The 23,012-nt window shown below is 42.6% G+C and overlaps 1 protein-coding gene across 2 annotated transcripts in view; it reads left to right on the top strand.

Moving 5' to 3' along the window:
* The first annotated feature begins 581 nt into the window (after positions 1-581).
* fgd5a (FYVE, RhoGEF and PH domain containing 5a) overlaps positions 582-23,012 on the top strand; it is a 45,663-nt gene continuing 23,232 nt past the window's right edge. For both annotated transcript variants that reach the window (XM_033627111.2, XM_033627112.2), the window contains exons 1-6: positions 582-899; positions 3,550-6,271; positions 15,094-15,211; positions 17,561-17,619; positions 17,999-18,029; positions 22,175-22,326. In XM_033627111.2, coding sequence (XP_033483002.2) covers positions 890-899; positions 3,550-6,271; positions 15,094-15,211; positions 17,561-17,619; positions 17,999-18,029; positions 22,175-22,326 — 3,092 coding nt within the window. In that variant the 5' untranslated portion in view covers positions 582-889. The remainder of the gene's footprint in view (positions 900-3,549; positions 6,272-15,093; positions 15,212-17,560; positions 17,620-17,998; positions 18,030-22,174; positions 22,327-23,012) is intronic.

Below are 23,012 nucleotides of genomic sequence, written 5' to 3' on the forward strand. Positions count from 1 at the left end.
GCTTTTAGGAACCTTTCTATGCACTGTGCTGGTTCAGGAAATAATACACGAGCAAAACATGCTGGAGAAAACACGGAGATCTCTGCTTGATTTCTGAGTATCTGGTGTATACTGTGTAATCCTATAAAAGCATGAAAAGTATGTCATCTCATGTAACCGTGTGAGTCTGAACTTTTCAACTGCTGTCAGTCAGTGAGGGGACATGTGCCATGCACCAAACCATGGGCAGATGTGGGTTGAAAAAATAATATTAGTTGTGCAAATATAGTAGCTGCAGATTAGAAGCTGCCCACCAGAACAATGAAACACTGGAGATGAACCGTGGTTTATAGTACCATATTTATGGTCCAAATCTCCCACACTGAGTGGATTTGGTTTCACTCAATTCTAGTCTTACAGTGCTCCGTCTACAATGTGGCACAATTGGCCACATCTGTGCAGCGGTGTGCTGAAACAAAACACGAGCAGATGTGAAAATGAAATAGCCCAGATATAATGCTGTGCATCGCAAAAAAATGAAACACAGACAGAGTGGGTTTGGTTCGCGCTCCGTGTCCGCGCCGCCGCGCCAATTGTAGACTCGTCCTGCTTTAGGAAGCGCCAAGCAGCACCTCCCGTTTCCACACAAGAGCGCACCACTTTACTGTAGCACCACCACTGGAGATACACGCCGGCTGAAAGCTGAGCTGCCACTCTGCGAACACGGGCGTCTTTCCACAAGTCACTGGAGAAAAACAAAAGACAGCATGTCCCGCAACTCTTCATTCACCTCCTAATTTCCCCGCAATGTGTTTTTGTCTGGATTAAGTTTTCATTTCGAGGGACGCGGTCGGCTGTGGGGAGAAACATGAGGATAACTGTCGGTTCCCGTGGATGATGCTGCCCCGCAATGAACGCAGGTTGGTTGGTTATGTTGTATGTTCATGTCAAGAGTCCAGAAAGTTTAAATGTTTTACAGCAAACAAAGTGGTGACAGCGTGAGTGTTTGTGTGTGAGTAATTAATGAAATTGGTTGATTCTGTCTGAAAACATATTTCACTTGTTTATTTTCCACCTATTTCACATACAAATTGATGCCCAGTGCAACTTGATTCAGCCTGCTTTAAATCAGTTATTACCTAGTGAAATATATACAGAGTGATGGATTGATCACATAGGTACTGGTATTTTCTTAGAAATGATGCTGCTAGTTTTTTAACAGTGCAACTGGGTTGAATTCTACCTGCAGAAATTTGGGGTTTTAATCCATAGCTATGGATAAAGTTGCTTTCAGTGGAAGTCTGTTCTAGGATTAGTATTAGTGTTAGAGCTGGGATTATAATCCATCAAAGTAGACAGAGCCATTGGTTTCGAAGGTCACCTGTCTGTGAGGTGTCCTGTGAATTTAAGTGAAAGAAGTTGAAAATTGCTCTCGTCATTTTTTCCACCAAAGGAAATCTTTGTTTTGGAAAATAAAGCCCCATTTGTTTTGTACAGCCTTGTCACTTTGGATTTAAGACAGGTTGTTAAAGCTTACAGTGTGACATTACACGATGAGGACACAGTCTGAAATCATATCCTGTGAGTTTGGCACAGCCAAGGTCCCAGTGTCTATCTCTTCCTTTGTTTTTCAAACATTTGTTTTAATTGAATTCTTGTTGCATAATTCATATCCTGTTGTTTGCAGTTGGGTGCTTTGTCAGACTGGGACCCTTGTTTTCTCTCCCTGTTTTATTGTTCTTTGACGCACTCAAAGGACCTTTTCAGCAAAAGCGAAAAAAAAAGTGTGTGTGCCTATATGTGTGTGTGTGAGTGTGTGTGTGTCTGTGTGAGTATGTTTTGTGAGAATCGGGGAAGAATGACGAGAAGGAAGTCCATTTGTGTTGTGAAAATCTGTACTCCTAGAGAGGTTCATGGAGGAGTGATGGGGGGCCAAGCTGTTAATGTCCTTCCCCCCGTGGACATCCTGTGTGGAGTCCAAGGAGGCTTCTTGAAGAAAGAGTGTGGTGACATTAATGGAAAAAATATGTATAATTGGGGGCAAAAAGCAATATATGACAGTGAAGGGCAGTTTCCTATTAGACTGATGTCTGAAGAGGGAGACACACTGACAGAGAGAGGGAGAGAAAACAGTCAGAGATAGCCAGAGTGCACACAGGGTTTAATAGGATGTGCGTCAGGGCAGGTACTAAATAACAGGAAGAGACAAAGGGTGTACACACTTTGTTAAGTACGGGTGTGTTTCATGACAATTCTAAATTTTGATAGCAGTGCTCTTTAATGACTTTACAATTTTTCAAAGTTAGACATGCGGCTCAGCCCCCAGTTCCAAAGTACATTTTTTCCTCTTACCTGTAGAGTTCTTTATTAATCTAGATTTGGTGTGTCTAGTTTTGGTGTGAGTTACCCAGTGTTGGAGATGTCAGCTGTAGAGATGTCTGCCTTCTCTTGAATATTAACGAACTACATGGCACTCTGCTTGTGGTGCTCAAAGTGCCAGAAAAATAAATGAAAACTCCACAGCAATGTCTCTTTCCAGAAAGTATGACCAGCTACACAAAATAATCCACAGACCTTGTTGTGAGCAGTTGAACTATTTTCTTTGTACCGAACTACACCTGCCAACTGTATCACTGCACAGAAAGAGGTGTGCATCTGCTCATGGACCAGAGGCTTGTGCTTGTGATACTGCGAGATGAAAGGATTAATGGAGTCCTTCTTGGCTGAGCTGTAATGTTAGCTAGCTGAGTGGAGGTGAGCTAGCAGAGATGCACGCTTCCTTTTAGGCAGGTGTAGTTTGCTAGAAAGAAAATAGTTCCTACTTAAAACTGCTCACAACAAGGTCTTCGGATTATTTTGAGTAACCGGGTCATGATTTCTAGGAAGACACATTGCTGTTGAATTTTTCTAAGCATGTTTTGGCCCTTCAGCACCACAAGCTGAGTGCCATCTAATTTCATTATATTCAAGAGCAGGCAGACATCTCTATGGCTAATATCTCCAACACTCTGCAACTCACACAGACACAATCTAGACAAATAAATAGCACTACAGGTAAGAGGAAAAAACTGTATTTTTCATTTGGGGGTAAACTGTCCCTTAAGCTAAATGTTAAGTCTAAATTTAAAAGCAAGACATGGAGGCACACTGTCAAAATTAACACACACAGATTAAAGCTGCTTATTCATTTCAGCAGGCCACAGATAAGGATTTTTTGGAGCAATAACAAAATCATCTTTAAAGTTTTTGACAATAAGCCAATCATTTGTTGAATCAGATTTAGCTATAAGCATACATGTCATTTGTGTCATTTCCCAGACAGGGAGATGTTATTGTTCCTCCTCTAAGTACTCTGTGGCTCTGTTGTTTTTCCTGCTGATAATGTCCCCTGCAGCATTCTGCATGTCACTGACTATTGTACAGGACTTGACTTCCTCTCAGCATTCTATACCAAAACAGGAATCACATCTTTATCCTCATGTTAGCGTAGATATTACAGATAAAATGAAAGTAGCCTATTATTTAGTGGCTTTTACTTTTTTTAAATTAACATTTACTGTCTTTTCACAGATTTTCAAAATCCACTGCAAGTCCCTCGACCAAAGCTCCGCAGTCATCTGACCATCAAAGTGCAGTCCAAACTGATGTCCAGGCCGTGTCCCCCTGTCCGTGGTCCAAAACCTCCTGTCGCCCCAAAGCCCAGACCCCTGTTTGAGTCTCATACACAGGAGGAGCCCTGCCCCCCACAGCGCCTGAGCAACGGAGACCTGGCTCACTCTGATGGAGAGACGGAGGATCTCCACGAAATGGCTGGGGAGAATCAGGACAAAGAGGAGAAAAGTGAGGCAGAGGATGGGGCTAATGACGAGGAAACGGAAGAAGAAGTCGACATATTAGATAATGATGCCGACAGCACTGGCTCAGAGGACACAGTCAAAGCAGATGATGGTTCTACTGTTGACGCTACTGAGGATGAAAACAATGACACTGACTTGAACCAGCCTGAAGGTGGCAATCACACTGATGATGAGAACAAATCAACGCCTTCACTTACTCCTGCTGAAATGGAAGGTGAGACAGGAGAGGAGGCAGAAGAGGAGGAACAGAGTTTCAGTGAAAACAGTGAAATAGTCTGTGAATCTACAGGACACTCAGACGAACATGTAGAGGAACAAAGTCTTGATCAAACACAGTCACTCAGTCAGGGTGATAAGGACAATGATACTGGATGTAATGAAGTGGACAGTGAGCAGAGTGAGGAGTGTTTGCACTGTGGTTTAAACACAGATGAGAACGAGCTGGAAGCTGGAGGTTTTGCATATGGATTCAGCGTGCTTCCAACTGTAACTGAGGAGTATCCCTACGACGTGATTGGCCCCACAGATGATGCTAGTGATACATGTGAGTCATGTGACACAGCTGAAACAGGCGAAACAGGGGTATGGCAACCAGAACGGGCCACCAAGGACCTCTCTGGTTGTTTTAGATTCGCATCCAGTACTGAGGATGTATTTGGGCCTTATTCCGTCATTGAAGCTCTTCCGCCAGATATGACCGGCACTGCTGACCCAGAGTGGAGTCAGGATGATACTGATGACAAACCTTCAAATGAAGTTCAGACAGCAGGTGCTTCTAATCAGGAACCTTACTATGTGTCATCAGATGATATGGACAAGCTAGAGGATAAGATAGAGGAGGACGCCGAGCAGTCGAATCAGCACAAAGACAAAGCAAGGGACGGTGAGTCAGCTGATGAGTATGCAGACATTGAGGATTCACTCTGCCCTCAAGCAGATAACTTAGAGCAGGTTGAGTGTGTCTCATCAGAGGATTATGTCGAAATAGGCGATGACGAAGAAGAGGAAGAAACGGAAAAGAAACACATCAAAGGAAAAAGTGTGAAAGAAAGAACGGCTAAACGAGAGCAGGCTTTCCTCAGCCAGAGAACAAGCTGCCAGCCTCGCCTCAGGTTGTGCAACATCACAGTGCCATCAGACCTGGACGTAGGCCGCACCCCAGAGCTCACCAACAGGGTGGTGTTTGCCCACACCACTGAGGCCTTTGAAGAGGACATTGAGGAACTGGACTGCCATATTGTGCCTTACTATGAAGACACAGACTCGGACAGTGATGAGCATATATACGAAGAGGCAGGGTTTGATTCAGAAGGGGAGAACTTTGTGACACTTGATCGAAAGACTATTGTCACACGATCACGCTCTTATTCTGGTAAAGTTCCAGGTTATGTCCCAGAAACTGTGCCAGAGGAGACAGGGACAGAGTACCAGGCCCACGACTACTGCACAGTACCCTTGGATAAAAACAATGAACCATTTAGCCATTCACAGCAGCCTGGGATCAACTGTTTGGTCCCATCCATGAAGTCTCGCCACTTCTTGTTTTATTCCCGATCTGCAGAGGGTCCAGAGTTGACTTTGACCACTCCCACAGAGATCAGCCATTCTCTGAAGGATGATATCAGAATAAGGAGGAAAGATGATAATCTATCACTCCCATGTGTCATCACCTCTTCTGGAAGCTTCTCCCAGCGTAGCCATCAATCATCCAGTGGTGTTTCTACACCAACCTCTCTAGTGGACATCCCGCCACCCTTTGAGCTGGCCTACATCACTAAAAGACCTGTTACTAAGAGTTCCCCATCCCTCCTGATCCAGCATGAGCATAATGATATACCTAAGAAGAAGAAGTCCTCCTTCAAGCGCTTCCTGGCGCTCAAGTTCAAGAAGAAGACAGATTCGAAGGGTTTCAGTGATGGAAGTGTCCGCTCTTCACGTTCTTCCTCCGAGTCCAGCCACCACGGCCCAGCAAGGGTCATAGAGCTTGATCGTAGAAGCACTGGCAGCTCTCCTCAGCTTCAGTCCCGCATTGTGAACCCGCAGCAGCGTCCTTCAGACCTGCCACCCTTTGTCTTCTACAAAGACCACCAGAGAAGGAAAGGTGACCCGAAAGCTTATGGCAGGGGTGTCTCTAGAGTGGAGTCTTTCGAGGAGCGTTCTCGGCGCTCCGTCATGCCGCTGCCTTTGACCAAACCCCGCTCCATCTCTTTCCCCAGTGCAGACACCTCAGACTATGAAAATATCCCAGCCATGAGCTCAGACTATGAGAACATCCAGATCCCAGGCAGACCCACCAGATCCCACACTGTGACTGAGTTTTTTGAGGACCCAAATCGCACTACAGTCGCCTGCAATGAGAATGATGGCTATGTGGATATGAACAGTTTCCCTGGGATTGACAGCATAACCCAGACATCAAAAGAAGACACTGAAAGGTATAGTAAAAGCTTGATAAATTGGTTTTGTACTATCTCAAGCAAACCTGAAAGGGTAAATTTTGAAGCTACAAAAACACGTTACCTTACATGTTTGACCTAATCTGCAGTGATACCCTGCCATACATATTTTTGTTTTTATTAACCCAGGTTTTGACTTATCTTTCTCTTAAATTTCTGCTGCCAGCTCACCTTGGCGGACCCAAAAGTCCTTTACAGACCAAAACTACCTGCATGGGTATAAACATGGGTGTACTGACCCTTTAATGTATTAAGTATTACGTATTCATCAGCATCATCCATGACTATGCTTAGAGCTTGACAATTAATCAAATAATAGATCAGTTTATTAAAACCATTTTCAAGCAATGGTGCCAAATGTTCACCGGTTCCAACTCCTCAAAGGCGAATATTTGTTGGTTTTCTCAGTCGTTTATGATGATAAATTGAACATATTGGGGTTTTGGACTGTTGGACAAAACAAGATATTTGAACACATGAGATTGGACTCTTGGAAACTGAGATGGCTATTTTTCATTCACTATTTTCTTACATCTTATAGACAAACAATTAATCAATCTGCAGAAAAAGTCAGTATCATAAAAAGTCCTAGATCGCAACCTTAAGCCCCGTTTCTACCAAACACTTTCGGTATCGTACCTTTAGAACCAAAGTAACCCTTCAGACATGGTACCTAGACCCTAGCGTTTCCTCTGCAAACAGTACTCTTTCATATGGGCGGGGTTGTTGTCACTCACTGCTCCATCTAGCACGGACTGTATTTCCTCCTTTATCAGTCTGCACCTCATTTATCATCCATAGAACGAGGTTGCACGCTGACATTTTCAGAACAAAAAAGAACAGGCTGGAGCGAGAGTCTTACTCAGTGGGATATTTGAAAATAGCGGGTTTGTGCATTTAGTCTCTCTAAGGCAAGCTCAGGGGTTTAGTGTTCCCAGAGCCCACAAGAATGACGCTCCACTACGCTTATTTTTCTCCGAGTGAGAATTAGAATATATGCAGTTCACAATATCTGGTTGAAATTAATATATTTTTTAAACGCTTTACCAGTGTATGTAAAACTCTCCACGGTATGAACAGAGGTTGCATGAGCCTCAATACCAGCCACAACTCAGCCCTGAGCAGAGTGACTGTCCACTATTGACCAATCAACGACTGCAGTGTTCACAGCTCCACCTTTTAGTACCAGATCTGTGTGCTAGGTACCCCAACAGAGGGGTGATCATAAATGGTTGCTAAAACTGGCATAATGTTTTAACGAAAACCTTGATATCAATATTGCAATGAGATTAGAGAGCTGTCTATCGGTGATTTCACAAAATATTTACACAATGAGATTTTTGAAAAATTATCATCAGTATTATTGATATAATGACTAAGTGCATAAAAGCAAATAATAGAACAACTAGAACAGTGTGGTAAGAACAGAAAATAATATCACTTTACTGTAAAGCAGCCTTTAACACCAGGAAAACACAACACTTACAGAATTACAGTATCCAAAATCTAAGATGATAACTAGTCTCATATCACGATAAGGATATAATATTGATATATTGCCAAGCCCAACCTGAAATGTATTTTTATTTATGATCCAGTATGGTGTCACAGCTAATCCTCCTATACATGCCTGTATTAAACTGTAGCGGCTAAGCTTGCATGTCACTTTGTAGTCATTTGAACAGGTGAGCGTGCTTATCGCTGGAACCACTTTTAAAGTAGTCAGCTGAGTTGTTAAGCCCACACCTGGCTGCTCAGAGGTGCAATCTTGACCCCTGAACAGCTGACAGATATTCATACATTGTATCTCAGATGAGCGGGGGGCACCTGGCTGAGTAGAATCGGATTTCCCTCTTGTAGGAAAAGTGTTTGGTGAGAGATGAGCAGCCTGCTGTGTCAGGCATGGCTAGCTTTGGGAAGATGGACAATGCTTGTGGGAGAGCTTACTCCTGGTTTTCATTTGGTGTGTTTAGAGGTCACATCTGGTGCCACCGCTTCCTATGCAGAACTGAGGTGATAGAACCGGTAATGGCGGGCTTACTGAGGGCAGGTTCCTCACATTAGATGAAGTCATTATGGGCCGCAATTAAAAGTGATAAAATGTGGGGGAGTTCCTTTCACACAAGTAAGCGGAGAAGGATGAGGGGAAAAGGTGAGAGAGCAAAGGGAGGGGATGTGTTAATAGAAGGTGCAGAAGACGAAGAATACAAAGAGTAAAGTGATAAAGTCATATAGAAGAGGGGGAGGGGAAGTAAGAACAGGAGAAAGGGAGCTGGAGCCGTTCTGGTGTAATTGCTCTCCTGTACCTGACACTTATTGTTAAGTTTAGGAGAGCTTTTATTAAAGTAGCTCTCTCTCGAGTGCTTCTCTTTCATTGGACCCTTAAGGGGCCACAGGATTTACTGCAGTGTGTGATAGAGTGAGGAATCACCACGGTCAGACTGTACCAAATTACCCCGGCCTGTGCCACAGCTTCAGCCACTACGGGCTGCAGTCTTTCCCCAGTCTTAATAAAATAGTTGTGTTTGATGACCTGTGTGTAGTCAAAGAGACAGGCCATTACTGAGAGCTTCTTAAAAGGCTTAAGAGGTAAAACGCATCGGCATTTGTTTTTATTTCTTGTGGCGCTCTTTGTATTTCAGGTGCAGCTAAGTGCTGTTTATATCACCATTTCATTTTGCAGATGTCTTTCATATCTGTTATGAATATATAGAGAAACATTTCATCTTGCAGCTCATATTATTCGTATAACTTTCCACTCACATAAAGCTTGTCTCCTCCAGACATTCTGAGCAGCAGTCGACACTATACCATGATTCTTTTTTTTTACAGTGTATTTTAAACTCCATACATATCTCAACATTTGAAACCTCTCCATTTCCCAGACAATGGTCCCTCAGTGAGGGCTCTTTTTCTCCCGGTGATGTTATCGATGTGGCTCATTGTGTGGTGGAGGTTTCACACCACTCACAATGATGCAAAGAACCTATCTGTCCTGTCGCCTCCCCTTCACTGCATTCCCCCCGGAGATGCTTCTGTTGCCAGGGTCACTCTTTGGTGTGCCTATACAGGGCTTTTTTATGTGTATTTGAGTGTGCGTATATGTGTGCACACAATATACGTCATGTGTAGTCAGTGTAGGTGTTTGTCAATGCCTTTGTGTATACATCTTACACTAAACTCTGTTCAAAACTTGACATTGCCGTCGTCCCAGGCTGCCCAGCTGATGATGGCAGTGATTTATTGAGAACACATTCAACAGCCAACATGGTTTTTAAACCCACAGAGGAAAAAGCGGATTTTTGTGGTCAGCAAAATGACCAAACAGCCTCAGAGCACTGCACACAAAAGGATCGTGCCTACAGTAGCAGACACGCATTTTAAGGAGGACTCACAAAGCTGCTGTTTCACGGGCTTGGCTTGTTTCCACTTGTGTGATTAATGTATAGCACCATTCAGACACTACTTCAGCACAAGCATTCAGGCTAAGCAAAGAGACATGTTCATTAGCAGGCTACCACAGTGTACAATGGGAAAAGAACAGGCACACTAATGATTCATCCCAAACCTAACCAAGGTGTTTGTGTGTGCGTGTGTTTGTGTACATATATTTGCATGCACACTAAGTTACAACTTAGAGCTGCTTTATCAAAGACAAGGCTCCTGCTGATAATGCAGTCTCAGCAGAGTTGTCCTTGCCAAGGAGCCTTGTAACAACAAATGAGAGTTGAAAAAGGCATTTTAGCAACGAAAGCCCAGGATTTGTGATTGTGCTCAACTCAGAGCCCATTAAGTGTCCTGTCCAGGTAGACTTACAGCAGTAATGCAGATGTGTTGCTGTCCCTGTGCACACAGGAAACAGAGCTATAGTGTAATGTATGCAAAAATGTACGTCTCTAGCTCACCCTTTGGTGTCATTCTCACTTCAAACTGAACATGAACCTCCTCAGAGTGATGACAAAGCCCTGCCATGGCCTCTAAAACAGCTCCTCCACCCACTGTTATGTTAGTGTTAGTAGTGATGAGGGAGCCATCTTAAGTACATTGTTGTACTGGGTGGTGGCTGTGTGCTGTGTGGCGAGGTGGTGGACAGGGCGTATCGTTTGGCTTGCCAGGCCTGGTGCCAGGCGCTCTGAGGTCATTGCCAGGTCATCCCCGGGGAGGAAGTGTCCAGCCTAGGAGCTTCCCACCAGCCTGTTTACAGGAAATGCAGGGATGAGGGTGGGGCTGTGGCGGGAGGCAGGAGAGGTGGAGACAGGAGAGGATAGATAGGATGAAGGGAGGGAGGAGGGGGTCACCGTGGTAGGGCGGAGGTTCCCAGACTCTCCCTTGAACAACAAGATGAGGTGTGGTGCCGTCAGGAATGCCAGGTCTGCTGTTATTGTTGCTCCAGTTTTTGGGAACTCCTCCCACATCATACACCCTGAAGTACCCTTGGTATGATGGCAGAGAGCTTAGAACAAGTGAGCAGAGGGTGTAACAGTGTTGCACATATGGTCCTGAATCACAGCCTGTCACATAATGCAGGGTTATTACCATCCAAAGTCATCTTCCTCCACGTCACAGGTGTAGCAGAAGCAGTCAGAGCGCCGGCGTCTTCACAAATCACCTCATCACACACTGTCACAACAGCACAACAGCCACAGGCTACATGTAATCATCATCACCAAAAGCAGCAAACTATTTAAAATGCCTTTCAATCTCTTGATTCCCCCCATCAGTATCCCAATCATCTATACTTGGCAGGCTAATGAACCTATTCAGCTGCTCCTATTTCCTATAATAGCGCCATTACAAGCCGAAAAGGGCCTGTCTGATTGCACCTAATATATATTTTAATACTCAATGTTTAGCTCAATTGAATTATATATTTCAGGCATCATCAAATTCACAGGAGATCGGTGGGATACAGGTCTTTTCCTAGAGAGTCATTTTGTCCTCCTCTGAATCTGACACAGTAGATTTAACATTGCCATGTTATCAAAGGCTTGCAATCTGCTGGAATAATAGCACAGCCTTAATGGTCTTGTAAAAGGGGCTTCATGTATTACCACATTACAGTATCACATATTTGCAGGTTTAAATATGGAAACATTGCATGGAGCTGACTGGAGCTAAACAAAACCTGTAATTGAGATTTTAAACGATGGGCTACGTTGGTATAGAAGAAATCAGAACATCAACTTTAAAGATTAATTGTAAGTGCTATTGATCAGTGATAAGTTTGTTTTATTGTTAGATGGTGTGACTTGCTGCAATTCAGAGAGACATATATTTCAGTGTAATGTTGAAGAGGTTGTTAAATATGTGAGGTTACTTTGTCCCTGTATATTCTGACCTCCGAATCTTTATTTTGGCTCTGTGCAGCTTCTGTACATATGTGACAAATGAACAGGAAGTGAAGGTTTCAGCTTGAAATGAAGTGAATTGAGACAAAGATGAAAACAATACAGACTAAAGTTAGCCACAGTTAATGTTTTAATGCTAATAGTTTTTACGTATAAAGCACTTTCCAAAGCAGCATGACAGAGTGCTTCACAAGGCAGCAAAGCAAAACAGACACATCATAAAATCAACTGGTTTTAAAGAAACATAAAAACAATTTGGTGTATAAAAACCAGGAAATAAAAGACAGTTCAAAGAAAATTAGAACTCAAGTAAAACCATGAAAAGCTCTTCAATAAAAGTATGTTTTAAGAAGACTTAAAAGAGATCACTGACTCATCCGACCCAATTTCCTCTGGGCAGATCTTACGAGGCCTCGACTGCAAACACTCTGTCCTCTTTGTTTCCTGTCCAAGAAAAGTGGGATGTGATTTACAGAAGAAATTATTCCAGTCTATGTATTTGTAGTCATTGATTTTTTTTTGTTTTTCTTTTGGGCTCTTCAGGAAGACATTTTTATAAATTAGACACAGCCCTTCATTACAGCACAGACAGGGTGCTGTCGAGAGTGAAAAATGTGAAGGTGAGAATCCGTGGCAGAGTTTCTGTTGGACACATGAAGGAATTCCCCTCACTCGTAGAATAAATCAGAGCTTAAGACCCATTCCTCCTGTTCTCCTCCCTCCCAACATCACCCAGGAGCCCACGGCAGGTTCATCTGTCTACTCAGAGGTCAACCATGAGTAATGGCCTGTAGGTGCTTTCTTCAGCCCACCCAATAGGGGCAATGGGTGTGTGTGTATGGTGTGTGTGTCTTGAAGTATGAGTGTGTCTGAATAGAGATGAAGTCCAGCGGGTAACTCTGTTAACCTTTGGTCTCCTAATAGCCGTCTACTCTCTGCACACACGGGGGGGCTGTTTAAAAACATCAGGAAGAGCATTCATTATTATCTGTAAAATGCCAGAAAAAGGTGAGCAATATCTCACAATCATAGCTTCTTAACACCCAAAGTGACATCTTCAAATTGTGCGTTTTATTGCACAAAGGGCCAAAACCCAAAAATGTTCAGTTTATTATCACAATAGATAAAGAAAACCCCCCCAAAAAAATGCAATTAGAGTGTTTGGCATTTTGCCTGAGAAAGGTAATTCGCCAGCAGAATATTGCAGATTATTTTTCTGTTGATCAGAAGATTAATTCATGGGCTAATCTCTGCGGCCTTAGATCAGAACATCTGTGAGGTCGTGAGACAAGTTTAGAGAAAGTCTTGAGTATTGGTACTCAATATCAACTTGAATAACCCAGTACCAAAAAGTACTGAAAGTCAGTTAATACCTGCACCCATTCCTTTTTTGTACCCATATCTGGAAAAAAAGAGTATATATATGATTTTGCTCACAGCCAATCACCCAAAAGTGTTCTTTGTTGTAATGCAGTGTGTGTAGCTACAACCCGTACAGTCTGTGGTCAAGTTGAGCACAGTGTATTTGACAGAGTTGGCAGTTCAAAATGCAAAGATGCCACTAAAAACATTTGAAAGTATGGCAAGACTTAACAACAGTGGCATTTTGTGGCATTTTACACAGCTGAATGCTTCTATTCCAGGGGAAGGCAACCATGCAGCTCTTTAACACTTCTCCAGTGGCTCCCTGTGGCTGTGACAGAAAACTATATGTTTTTTAAAAAACATATTTTAATTTTCATTAATTGTTGTTGGCCTTAAGTGATTCTTACATTCTTCAATTGTAAAAATGCGTAGCCTACACTCCGATTTAACATTTCGTGAACTGAAATGTGCGACATTCATCTGGCCTGGCGCCTTTCCCTCTAAATGCTTCACTAGCAATGGCTACAGTGGCCTTGACGCTTCCTAGCTTGGCTAGCTGTGGATTCCAAATACCAAAAGGGAAAAGTTTTGAGGTAAAATAGAGGACTTAATAGTGTGTGGACAAATTTGTTTGCTTTCACTGGCAACGCTGCAAAGTTTAAGTAAATCAGAGATAGCCCACTGCAGAGTAGCCACTTTGTGCTAACACGTATTAATGAACGCTCATTTAGATCTATTAGTAATGTTCATAGCCTAAATTCGACTTAAAATGCTGTGTTACCTTTATCATGAGGGTCAAATGTGTTTTGCAGATCCAGACAGATTTCTTTTTCTTGGCTCTTTTGATAGCAAAGGTTGCTGCCCCCTGTTCTAGTCACATGATGGGTATTGAATAAAGTAAAAAAAAAAAGTATCAAATGAAGTACTCTGTTGGTATCTGTATCAGTTTAAGGGTACTGGTATCTTAATTTCATTTAACGATACCCAGCCCTATCTATGATCTGTTGATTGGTGTATTCTTCATATTCATGTGGATAATAGAGCTACAATGATAAATTGATTGGTTGTCAACTATTACATTTTACTGATTTGATAATTGATTCATTGGTTTAAGTTATTTTTTAAGGAAAAAATTCTCAGATTCCAGGATGGTTGTTCACTATGACAGTAAACTGAATAACTTTGGGTTGTGGACAAAGACATTTGAGGACGTCATCTAGGGCTTTGGGAAATACTGAAATACTGAAATTTTCACTATTTTATAACATTTTATAGACAGAAAAGTGATTGATTAATCAAGAAAATAATCATTAATTGCAGCCCTGGTGGATAAAACAAATGAGATTTCATAATTCTTTGCAGTTTACGTTCAAAATCAGTTTGTTTTTTATTGAATACATCAATCAGTTCTTCAGAAAGAGAGTGTTTGTTAGCTATACCATTCTGCACAGATAAGGTGATGATGAGCAAAGACATTATGCTATGAATCCTTCCCTCTTCTTGTGAAACCTGGTAGCTGCCATAAAGCTGCTTTGAGAATACATGTTATCCAGTTATCATCCTGGCGATGTCAATTTGGTCAAACACACTGTAATGGGTCTTAATGGGCCAGAGGACATTAATAATTACCACAGGTAGCATTTAAAGGGATTACATGTGAAGTGACCTACAACGTGCCCCCCTCAGGTACTGCAGCACCCAAAAGGATTATCAGTGTACAAACACAACCGTGCCGTCTGTGGATGAACTAATGATGAAAGAGATTACGGCGTGCCACTGGAGGCCTCCATACGGGGAGTGAAAATGTTCAGAGACACACACAGGAAAAAGGAACAACATATTTACGGGGGATTTATTGCTCAGTGTTTTGAGAATATGCTGCCGCAAAGATTTACTGTAAATGTGCTATTTGGAGTTTGTGTCATCAATGCCTCCCTGCATCCCCAATTGAAAAGATTCAGTGTCTTTCTTTATGGTTAAAGCAATGCTGTTGAACACATCCTCGAGTGTAGATGCTGCTGTAGTATTAAATATTTATATTTGTGTATCCTTTTGCTGTATTCATACTTTTTTTTCTGCTCTCGGCAGTGCCTACACAGAGCCTTTCCCAATGAACCCTGTCCCTGCTGGGCTGTCAGCGGACGAGGACCACGGGCGTACTTCAGAGGAAGAAGAGGGGGTGGCTGAGCAGAGTTATGACCGACAGGTGAGACATGCGATGCAGAGACAAATGAAAGCATGGTAGAATGTAGTTTATTCAGTCCTACCAGCTACCAACTGGCATAACAAGTAGACTTAATGAGTGAAAAATGCTGCAAGTCCTGTTTTACTCTATTACCAGACCCTAGATTGTAATTTTTAAAGGGACAGTTCACCCTAAAATCCTTTCCTTTTACCTGCAGTGCTGTTTATCAATCTAGTTGAGAGAGTTTTAGTGTGACAGAGACGTCTGCTTTCTCTCCATAATGGAACTAGATTGCACTCAGCTTGTGAAGCTCAAAGTGTTCAAAGTAAAACTCCAATTTAAAGCCTACTCCCTTTTACTACCCTGGTGTGGCTACACATTTTGACAGATAAAGGCCTGTCTCAATCAGACGCCTGGTCTGTTTGCCAAGCAGTTCATTTTTTATATGCATGTTCTTCGGATGTATAAAAGCGGGTTGTTGACTACCTCAAATTATTCGTCCATTTCTCGATTACCCAGAATCAGAAGGGTTTTTCATAGAAATGAATCCAAGTTGTGAGTATTGTTTTAATAGGATAAAGTGGTGTTGTGCTGGTAAGTTGGGTGCCGTAATCATTAAGTGCCTCATCTCTCCGTGATGTGTTATCTGTTGGAGCTAGATCAAATGAATGATTCGTAATTGATGTATTATTTGAAGCCTAATTTTTATACAAGTAATATTCATGCTAGTTCAAATAAACAATTTTATTGTATTTCCTGATCTTTGCTGAGCAACAGTTTTTTGTGAAAGGAATTAAAGGCCTGTCCCAAATGTAGGCCCGTTGATTTCAGGGATTTACGCAGACAATAGCCCGGGCTATTAATTGAAGTTTTACGGTACATTTGAAAAACTCAACAGCAATGCCTCTTTACAGAAATCATGACCCAGTTACTCAAGATAATCCAAAGACATTGTTGTGAGCAGTTTCATGTAGGAACTATTTTCTCTCTGCCAAACTACACCTGCCAACTGTATCACTGCACAGATGGAAGCATGCACCTACTACTAGCTAACTAAAACACAGAGCTAGCTGACATTACAGCTCAGATGAGGAGGGCGCCAATGATGTTCACATCTTGCGCTGTCATAGCACGAGCCTCTTGTCCGTGAAAAGATACGAGCTTCCTTTTGCGCAGTGATACAGTTGGCGGATGTAGTTCAATAAAAATAAAATAGTTCCAACATAAAGTTGCTCACAACAAGGTCTGTGGATTATCTTGAGTAACTGGGTCGTGATTTCACGGAAGAGACACTGCTATTGAGTTTTCCATCATATTTGAGAGAAGGCAGACATCTCTACAGCTGATAGCTCCAACGCCCAGTAACTCACACCAAAACAATTTAGATTGATAAAAAACACTACAGGTGAGAGGAAAAATATGTATTTTGATTTGATTTGTGAACTGTCCCTTTAATATTTTACACATGCAGTTGTCATTTGAACCAATTTTATATCTTAATATGAATGTAGGAGTACTGTACTATGCACTTTTCTGTTGGTAGATGCATTATAAATGCCACATTCACCAGCCAAAATTGCTTCAGTGGAGCGTTATGTGAGGCATGTACAGGTCCAGAGAGATCGAGCTAGTTGAATATTGCCTCAAACTCCCCAGACTTCCATACAGTAAAAAGGCAGCCATTTTACAGTAGATCAGAGACGGACCCCACCCGTCCTGCTGCCATAATAATACCAGGCCAGAGCTCTCATCATGTGACATGCATTTCCTTGTTTTCTTCTTCTTCAAAGCAAAGAAAACAATAAATAGAGGAAAAAACAGAGAGGAAGAGAACTGGGGGAGACTTGAGTTGGCCCCAGGAACAGTTTCATTAAATGGAACTGTGTTATGGTTTTATTTGGAGGAGATGAAGATCAGCGTGCTTCTAATGCAGTATTTGTGAAATGCCCCACATAGGAAAAAATAACACTGACAAAGCACAGGAGCCTTGCTGGTAAACCCCTAAATGGCTTCAATGTTATGTTTTGGCTCGGATGTTTTGAGACCTGGTGATTAGCCTCTAAATCAATGGGCAGTATTGTTGTCGCCGCACACACACAGCCTCTCATACATAATGCATCTGAACTTAAAAGTCCCGTATTTGAGCAAGCATTCATGTCTATGCTGTACTGTAATGAAATAATCAGTCTTATTTTGACAGCGGAAATCTAGCAAAAAGAAAAAAAAAAGTGAATTTGCTTTTCCGCCTGTTTCCTTGGCTGCTGTGTCGCTGTTCCTATTAATGTTTGAGAGGAATAAATGCCCACGGAGAGCCTTTAAACATTAGCTGTGTTCATTCATCTCCCACTGTTCTCCCTCCCTGTCACGCAGATTGATGGCCGATCCCGAGCGTTCTATGTCGCCAAGGAGCTCCTCGACTCGGAGAGACTGTGAGTATGGATTTCCCCAAATGCACATTTCCACAGTGTGTCATCACACACAAACCTCTGCATCCAAATCTCATGCACCCTGCACCTACTTTCCTATTCCCTCCAACTGTATCTCCCCTGCCCCTGAGCTAATTCATCGAGCAGCATGCAGAGTAACTGACAGCCAATTACACAAGTGTCTTGTGTAACTTATTAAACACGCCGGCCCTGCCCTTGCCCTGTTACACACTTAACCATTCTTCTGATGTGGTTTTCTCATCATGCATAATTTAGATAATTTAATGAGCCTTGTAGAAAGATTAACATAGCTGTTTAGAAGGTTGTAAATTCCTTTTCGCTGTTTAATTAAATCTTGTGTTCCTCTCTTTTTGTTTTCCAGACACGTCAGTGCCCTCAAGTACCTTCAGGAGGTAAGAAACCCGTCGCTGCCACGCCCATAAGTGTGTCACATTCGCTCTAAATGTCTCCTGCTTAAAGGCCTATTAAACTTTATTGAAAACCTCCTGATAACATCACATCCTGTGTGTCTGCTCCCCAGTCTCTGTCTCCGTCTTCTCCTCCTCCCCCCTGTTGTAAGGCTCTGCTCAGGTTTATCAATGTTGTTGCAGCAAGATCTGCTTCCTGGTCTTGACAAAGTTGACATGTTGTACCCTGGAGTGGTTGGTTGTAAGATGACGCAGGGTGCGTGCACCAGGCTGATGCTGTCCTTGTATCCTTATGTGGACTCTAATACTGAGCTGGCAGTCTGCCTGCTAAAGGTCAAACAAAGGCTATTGGGGCCTTTTATAGTGGTTGTATTGGACGCATGGTTTGATCTCCTTATGAGCAGGTTGGCCATAAAATGGAGAATGAGTGTATTTAATGCACAGAGGATTTAAAGGTGAGCTGTGGTAAGCCCCTCAAGGTTGGTGATGCATCACTACCAACTGTTGTCACCTATTTACATGATACTGGTACAGGTTACAGTACCTATAATTTAGTAAGTAAGTACTTTACTTTCTCTGTAGTGAAAATAATTTAAAGCTGCAGGTGTGATGTAATAGACTAAAACGCATTTCTGCTCCTCTGCTCTTTTCTAATCACACACAGAGCTATTCTTCTGTCTCTCTCTGTCCATCTAGTAGGCTATTACTACAATAATATTAAAAAGAAAATCGACCACACACCAAAATTATCGCATATCAGCGCTATAGAGATAGTTTTGGTGTACTGGGAAGCTGATGGAGTGGCTGCAGTGCTCCATTTTTAGCTTCCCAGCTTCAGGGCGCCTCCGCCTTGTGTCTGAAGTTGAACCTGGTGGCTCCTCTGAGCTCTCTCCTTGGCTTCCAGGCTTCAAGGTGCCCCACGGCACTTCTGCTTCTTGTCTAATGCCTCTTTTTCCACATAGCTCTTTGTAAGTATGCAAGTCAACCAAAAGTCCATTCATTCCCCAGGAAACTCCATGATTTCCGATTTGTTTGCGAGACTCCTCCTTCCATTTTTTGGAGAGGAGGGGGCAGAATTTGCCTTGAGTACGCTGAAAATAGCAGATGATACATCTTTTAGCAAAATGTCTCACAAAACAGGCTACACACCTGACATGCTAACCTTCTCACTTCTTTTCGCCATTTGTTATTGGTCCTGTTTTTGTCTCTGTTCTTCCCCATGGGCATTTTCTACCAGACTGGATGGCGAAAAATACTCACTGTGGTGCCATTTTTATCCATACAAAAAGAGATGCTTTTTGTGGCATTAGACACTAGGGGCATACTCCACATACTATATGGAAATATGGACACAAAGCAAAACTATTTGCATATGAGGCAGAAACAAGGTGGAAAGGAGGCCTTCTCTCACATGCGCTCTCAGACACCGACACCGGCACTGTTGGATTTAACGTAAACTGGTGCTTGGTAGTACTGATATAATTTGGTCAGTACCCTAAAACCAGGGCCGGATTATCAAACAATGGGCCCCTGGGCACAGATATGCAAAAGGCCCCACCACCTCTCCTATATAGAAGCAAGAAACACAGACTTTATTGTTGTGAAGCCTCTTTCTTCAGTTATTTTGTGTCTCTTTGCAGTCACTTTGTGTGTCTTTGATGTAATGTGGGGTTTTTTTGGGTTGTTTTCTGTCTCATTGCAGTTCTGTTGTGTCTCTTCCTGCTCAGTATGTGTTAACTTGAGTGGCATTTTGCAGGTGGAGGCCAGGTGGGCCGCCTGACACTGCTCAGTAGGCTTGTTGAGTAATCCATCTATGCTTAAAGGTACTGAGATTGGTACCCAACCTTGATTCTCACTTACTGCCTGCTGAAACAAGACCACATCCCTCTAGAGTTAGAAACAAAGAAGGATGTTTACCAAAAAATACCACACAAAAGACTGAAACGGTTGAAACAATCATTTAATTTTAATGAAAAAGGAAGGTCCTACAGGAGAGGTCAGATAGGCATCACGTTTTAAAGAACGGTGTGGAATAGTTGCTATTAAGGTGATGGTTGCCACTACAAATCTGACAGGTAGAGTCATTGAACTCAGAGCAGCCCATCAGTCAGCCTGTACCTTATAACCTTGAATGAGGTCATAACCTGAATTCCTCATGTGTACCCCCTCACTGTGATTTATGAAGGCCTGCTGCGGGTACAAAAGCAGCTGCTTTGTGTAATGTGTAATTTGATGCCATTAAACGGCAAGTAATGCAAATATTATACAATGGACGTCTCTAATAATCATAAATCTGCAGCCTCATCATGATGCTCAATTATACTAATTAGCTGCTGCATGCCAAAGTACAGACAGCAACATATGCTGCAAGTCAATACGGGCATCAGTGCCTCAGAAGTGACATTTTGACAGCGTAGCCTGAAGCGTGAAATCTGTTTTTCAGTGTAAATGATCTGTTTTCACAAATTCTCACTTTAAGAGATACTGAGTAACCTTGGCGTGCACCGCTCTTCACTGTTACCATACCTCCTAATTGAATCTTTTTGCCACCTTTCTGAGGTGACATTGAGGGCTTTTTCATCACGCTGTTGCATAATGCATAGGTGCACCGTTCGGCTCTTATTATTCTTCAAACTTCAAACAGTGATGTGCCGAGATATTAGTTACCGTCCGATGCAGACTGATGTCATAATTAGAGTGAAACTGAGCAATGTAGCTGGGAAACACTCCAGCGGCACAACATGCACAAACACACAAAAACAGGAGCAGCGTTAAGTGAGAGGCACACATGAGCTATTGTTCCATTGTTTGATAAGGAATAACAAGAATACAAAGAATTTCCAGACCCTGTCTCCACATAGGAAGGGAGGCCGTGCTCCTCTTCTAAAGGACTTTCCCTGTAACAGCTTCAACATATGAGGCTAAGACTAAGTATTTTTTCTCGTTTGTAACCAGCGACCTCTGAACAGATCCTCTGTGCTGAGTTATGACCGAGCATGACTGGCTGCTCAACCAACTGCTTAACGTTGCTTCTTGACCCGCCTTACGTGAGGGAAATAGGGATAAGGTGGAGAGGTGGCCAGCGAAATGGAGAGTAAAGCTCCTCTCATTCATGGATCTGAGTGTGTGTGTGTGTGTGTGTGTGTGTGTGTGTAACCTGGGAGACAGAGTCAACCAGAGCTGTTAAACTAGCTGTTCTTCTCCCTAGCAGATGTGATGAATGTTAACTCATACTTGATCGATTGCACATGATGAACGGCATGTTCTGAAGCGCCTGGTGTCACCACATTATCTCGCAGCCGACTGGGACAACTCTATTTGTTTTATGTCTGTGCTTTGCTCAGAACTGGAAGAGATGGGCTCCAGACACTTATCCCTTTACAGACATGCCGAGCCTTTATATATATATATATATATATATATATATATATATGTGACGTTTGTTTTCCAGACAGCTTGGCCCACAGAGGAAACTGAGATTTTTTAAAGCATGCTGACACCTCCTAACAATTCAACCACCTCCATTCATGTTGTGTCTTCATTTGCTGAGTAGATAAATAACCTCTCCCCTGGTTTTTCACTCCTGTGTGCCATAACTCCTCATATTAGTCCTCTTAGTCTCTGACACTGCAGCTGTTAATGCCTGTTGCTCGTGTTTTATGTGTGCTGAATGGACTTCAGTGGACCTGAATTCATTGTAGATCAGTGTTCTTGTCTACAGGCTCTTGTCTACGGTGAAATGAAAAGTGGGGAGTATGTACAGTACAAAACAGCATTGTGTCATTGAGTACCAAGGTCTTTATGCAACAACACCTGGTGTGTAACTCTTGTGTAAGCAGCACCGCCTTTCCTGAATGCCTGGACAGAGCCCATAGTGGTGGGGAGTCACTGAGGTGATTTGAAGGGAGGGTGGCAGGAAGGATGTTTAGGAGGATCTGACCTTCCTTCCTTCCATTTTTCTCCCCCTTTTCATTCCTCATTCCTCAATGCCTTGCATTTCTGCCGCTCTCCCTCACTTCCTCCTTCCATCCTAACGACTATTTCCTCCATTCTTCTCTCTTTCTACCCCACATTTTTTTGTGTTATTAAAAGTCTCTCCTCACAAATCCTTTTTTCCCTCCCCTGTGCAGGACTTCAGGTCAGCGGTGACAGAGGCAGTGGGTGAGGAAGAGGAGCCTGTACTGGAGGAGCAGAGGTTAGGAGAGATATTGGGCGTGCTCCCCCAGGTCTACACCCTCCACAGCAGCATCCTCACTGAGCTGGAGGAACGCGTAAGCCAGTGGTAAGAAACACTGTGGACAATGTAGTCACAATATAGACAGAGAAACTCAGACAGCCTACTACAGTATGGATGTCGAGTAATGGCCACAATTAATTACTTTTATTTTATTTTCACAAACATAAGGTTGCATAAAATACAGATAATGAAAAAGAAGGAATGTGTCTGGAGAGTACAGCAGACCTCTGCTCAACTTACGGAGAGAAACAAACAGTAAGGAAAAAAATCAGCTTACAGAAATGCATTTATTCTCCACTGAACTCACAATAGTAACTCCACACATCCCAACCCTGCTTTAAAATGTACAGCAGGACGACATAATAATTTGGGAGGTCATTCCTCAACCAGGAGGCCTTGCATAGCTGTAAACTTTACTGCACTGAAGTGCTTTGGAGCAAGTCACTGTATACCTTCATAGGAGTTTATGATATTTATCATCTTCTCTGTCCTTTAAAAAAAAAACATCCTAAAGCATTAGTGCTGTACTTTTCTCATTCTTAAATCAGTGCTGATTTTTTAAGGGGTAGTTCTACATTTTGAGAAATGTGATTATTTACGTATTATTATTATTATTTTTTTTTTGTCTTCTTCTTTTGTTTTTGCCCCACTGCCCCTTTTTATCTCTATCTCATCAGAATGGACAGAGCCAGCCATCATTTCTCTGTGACACATATTGTACTTTGAGTTTC

This window comes from Epinephelus lanceolatus, chromosome 1 (genome assembly GCF_041903045.1).
Source record: "Epinephelus lanceolatus isolate andai-2023 chromosome 1, ASM4190304v1, whole genome shotgun sequence".
NCBI lineage: Eukaryota > Metazoa > Chordata > Actinopteri > Perciformes > Serranidae > Epinephelus > Epinephelus lanceolatus.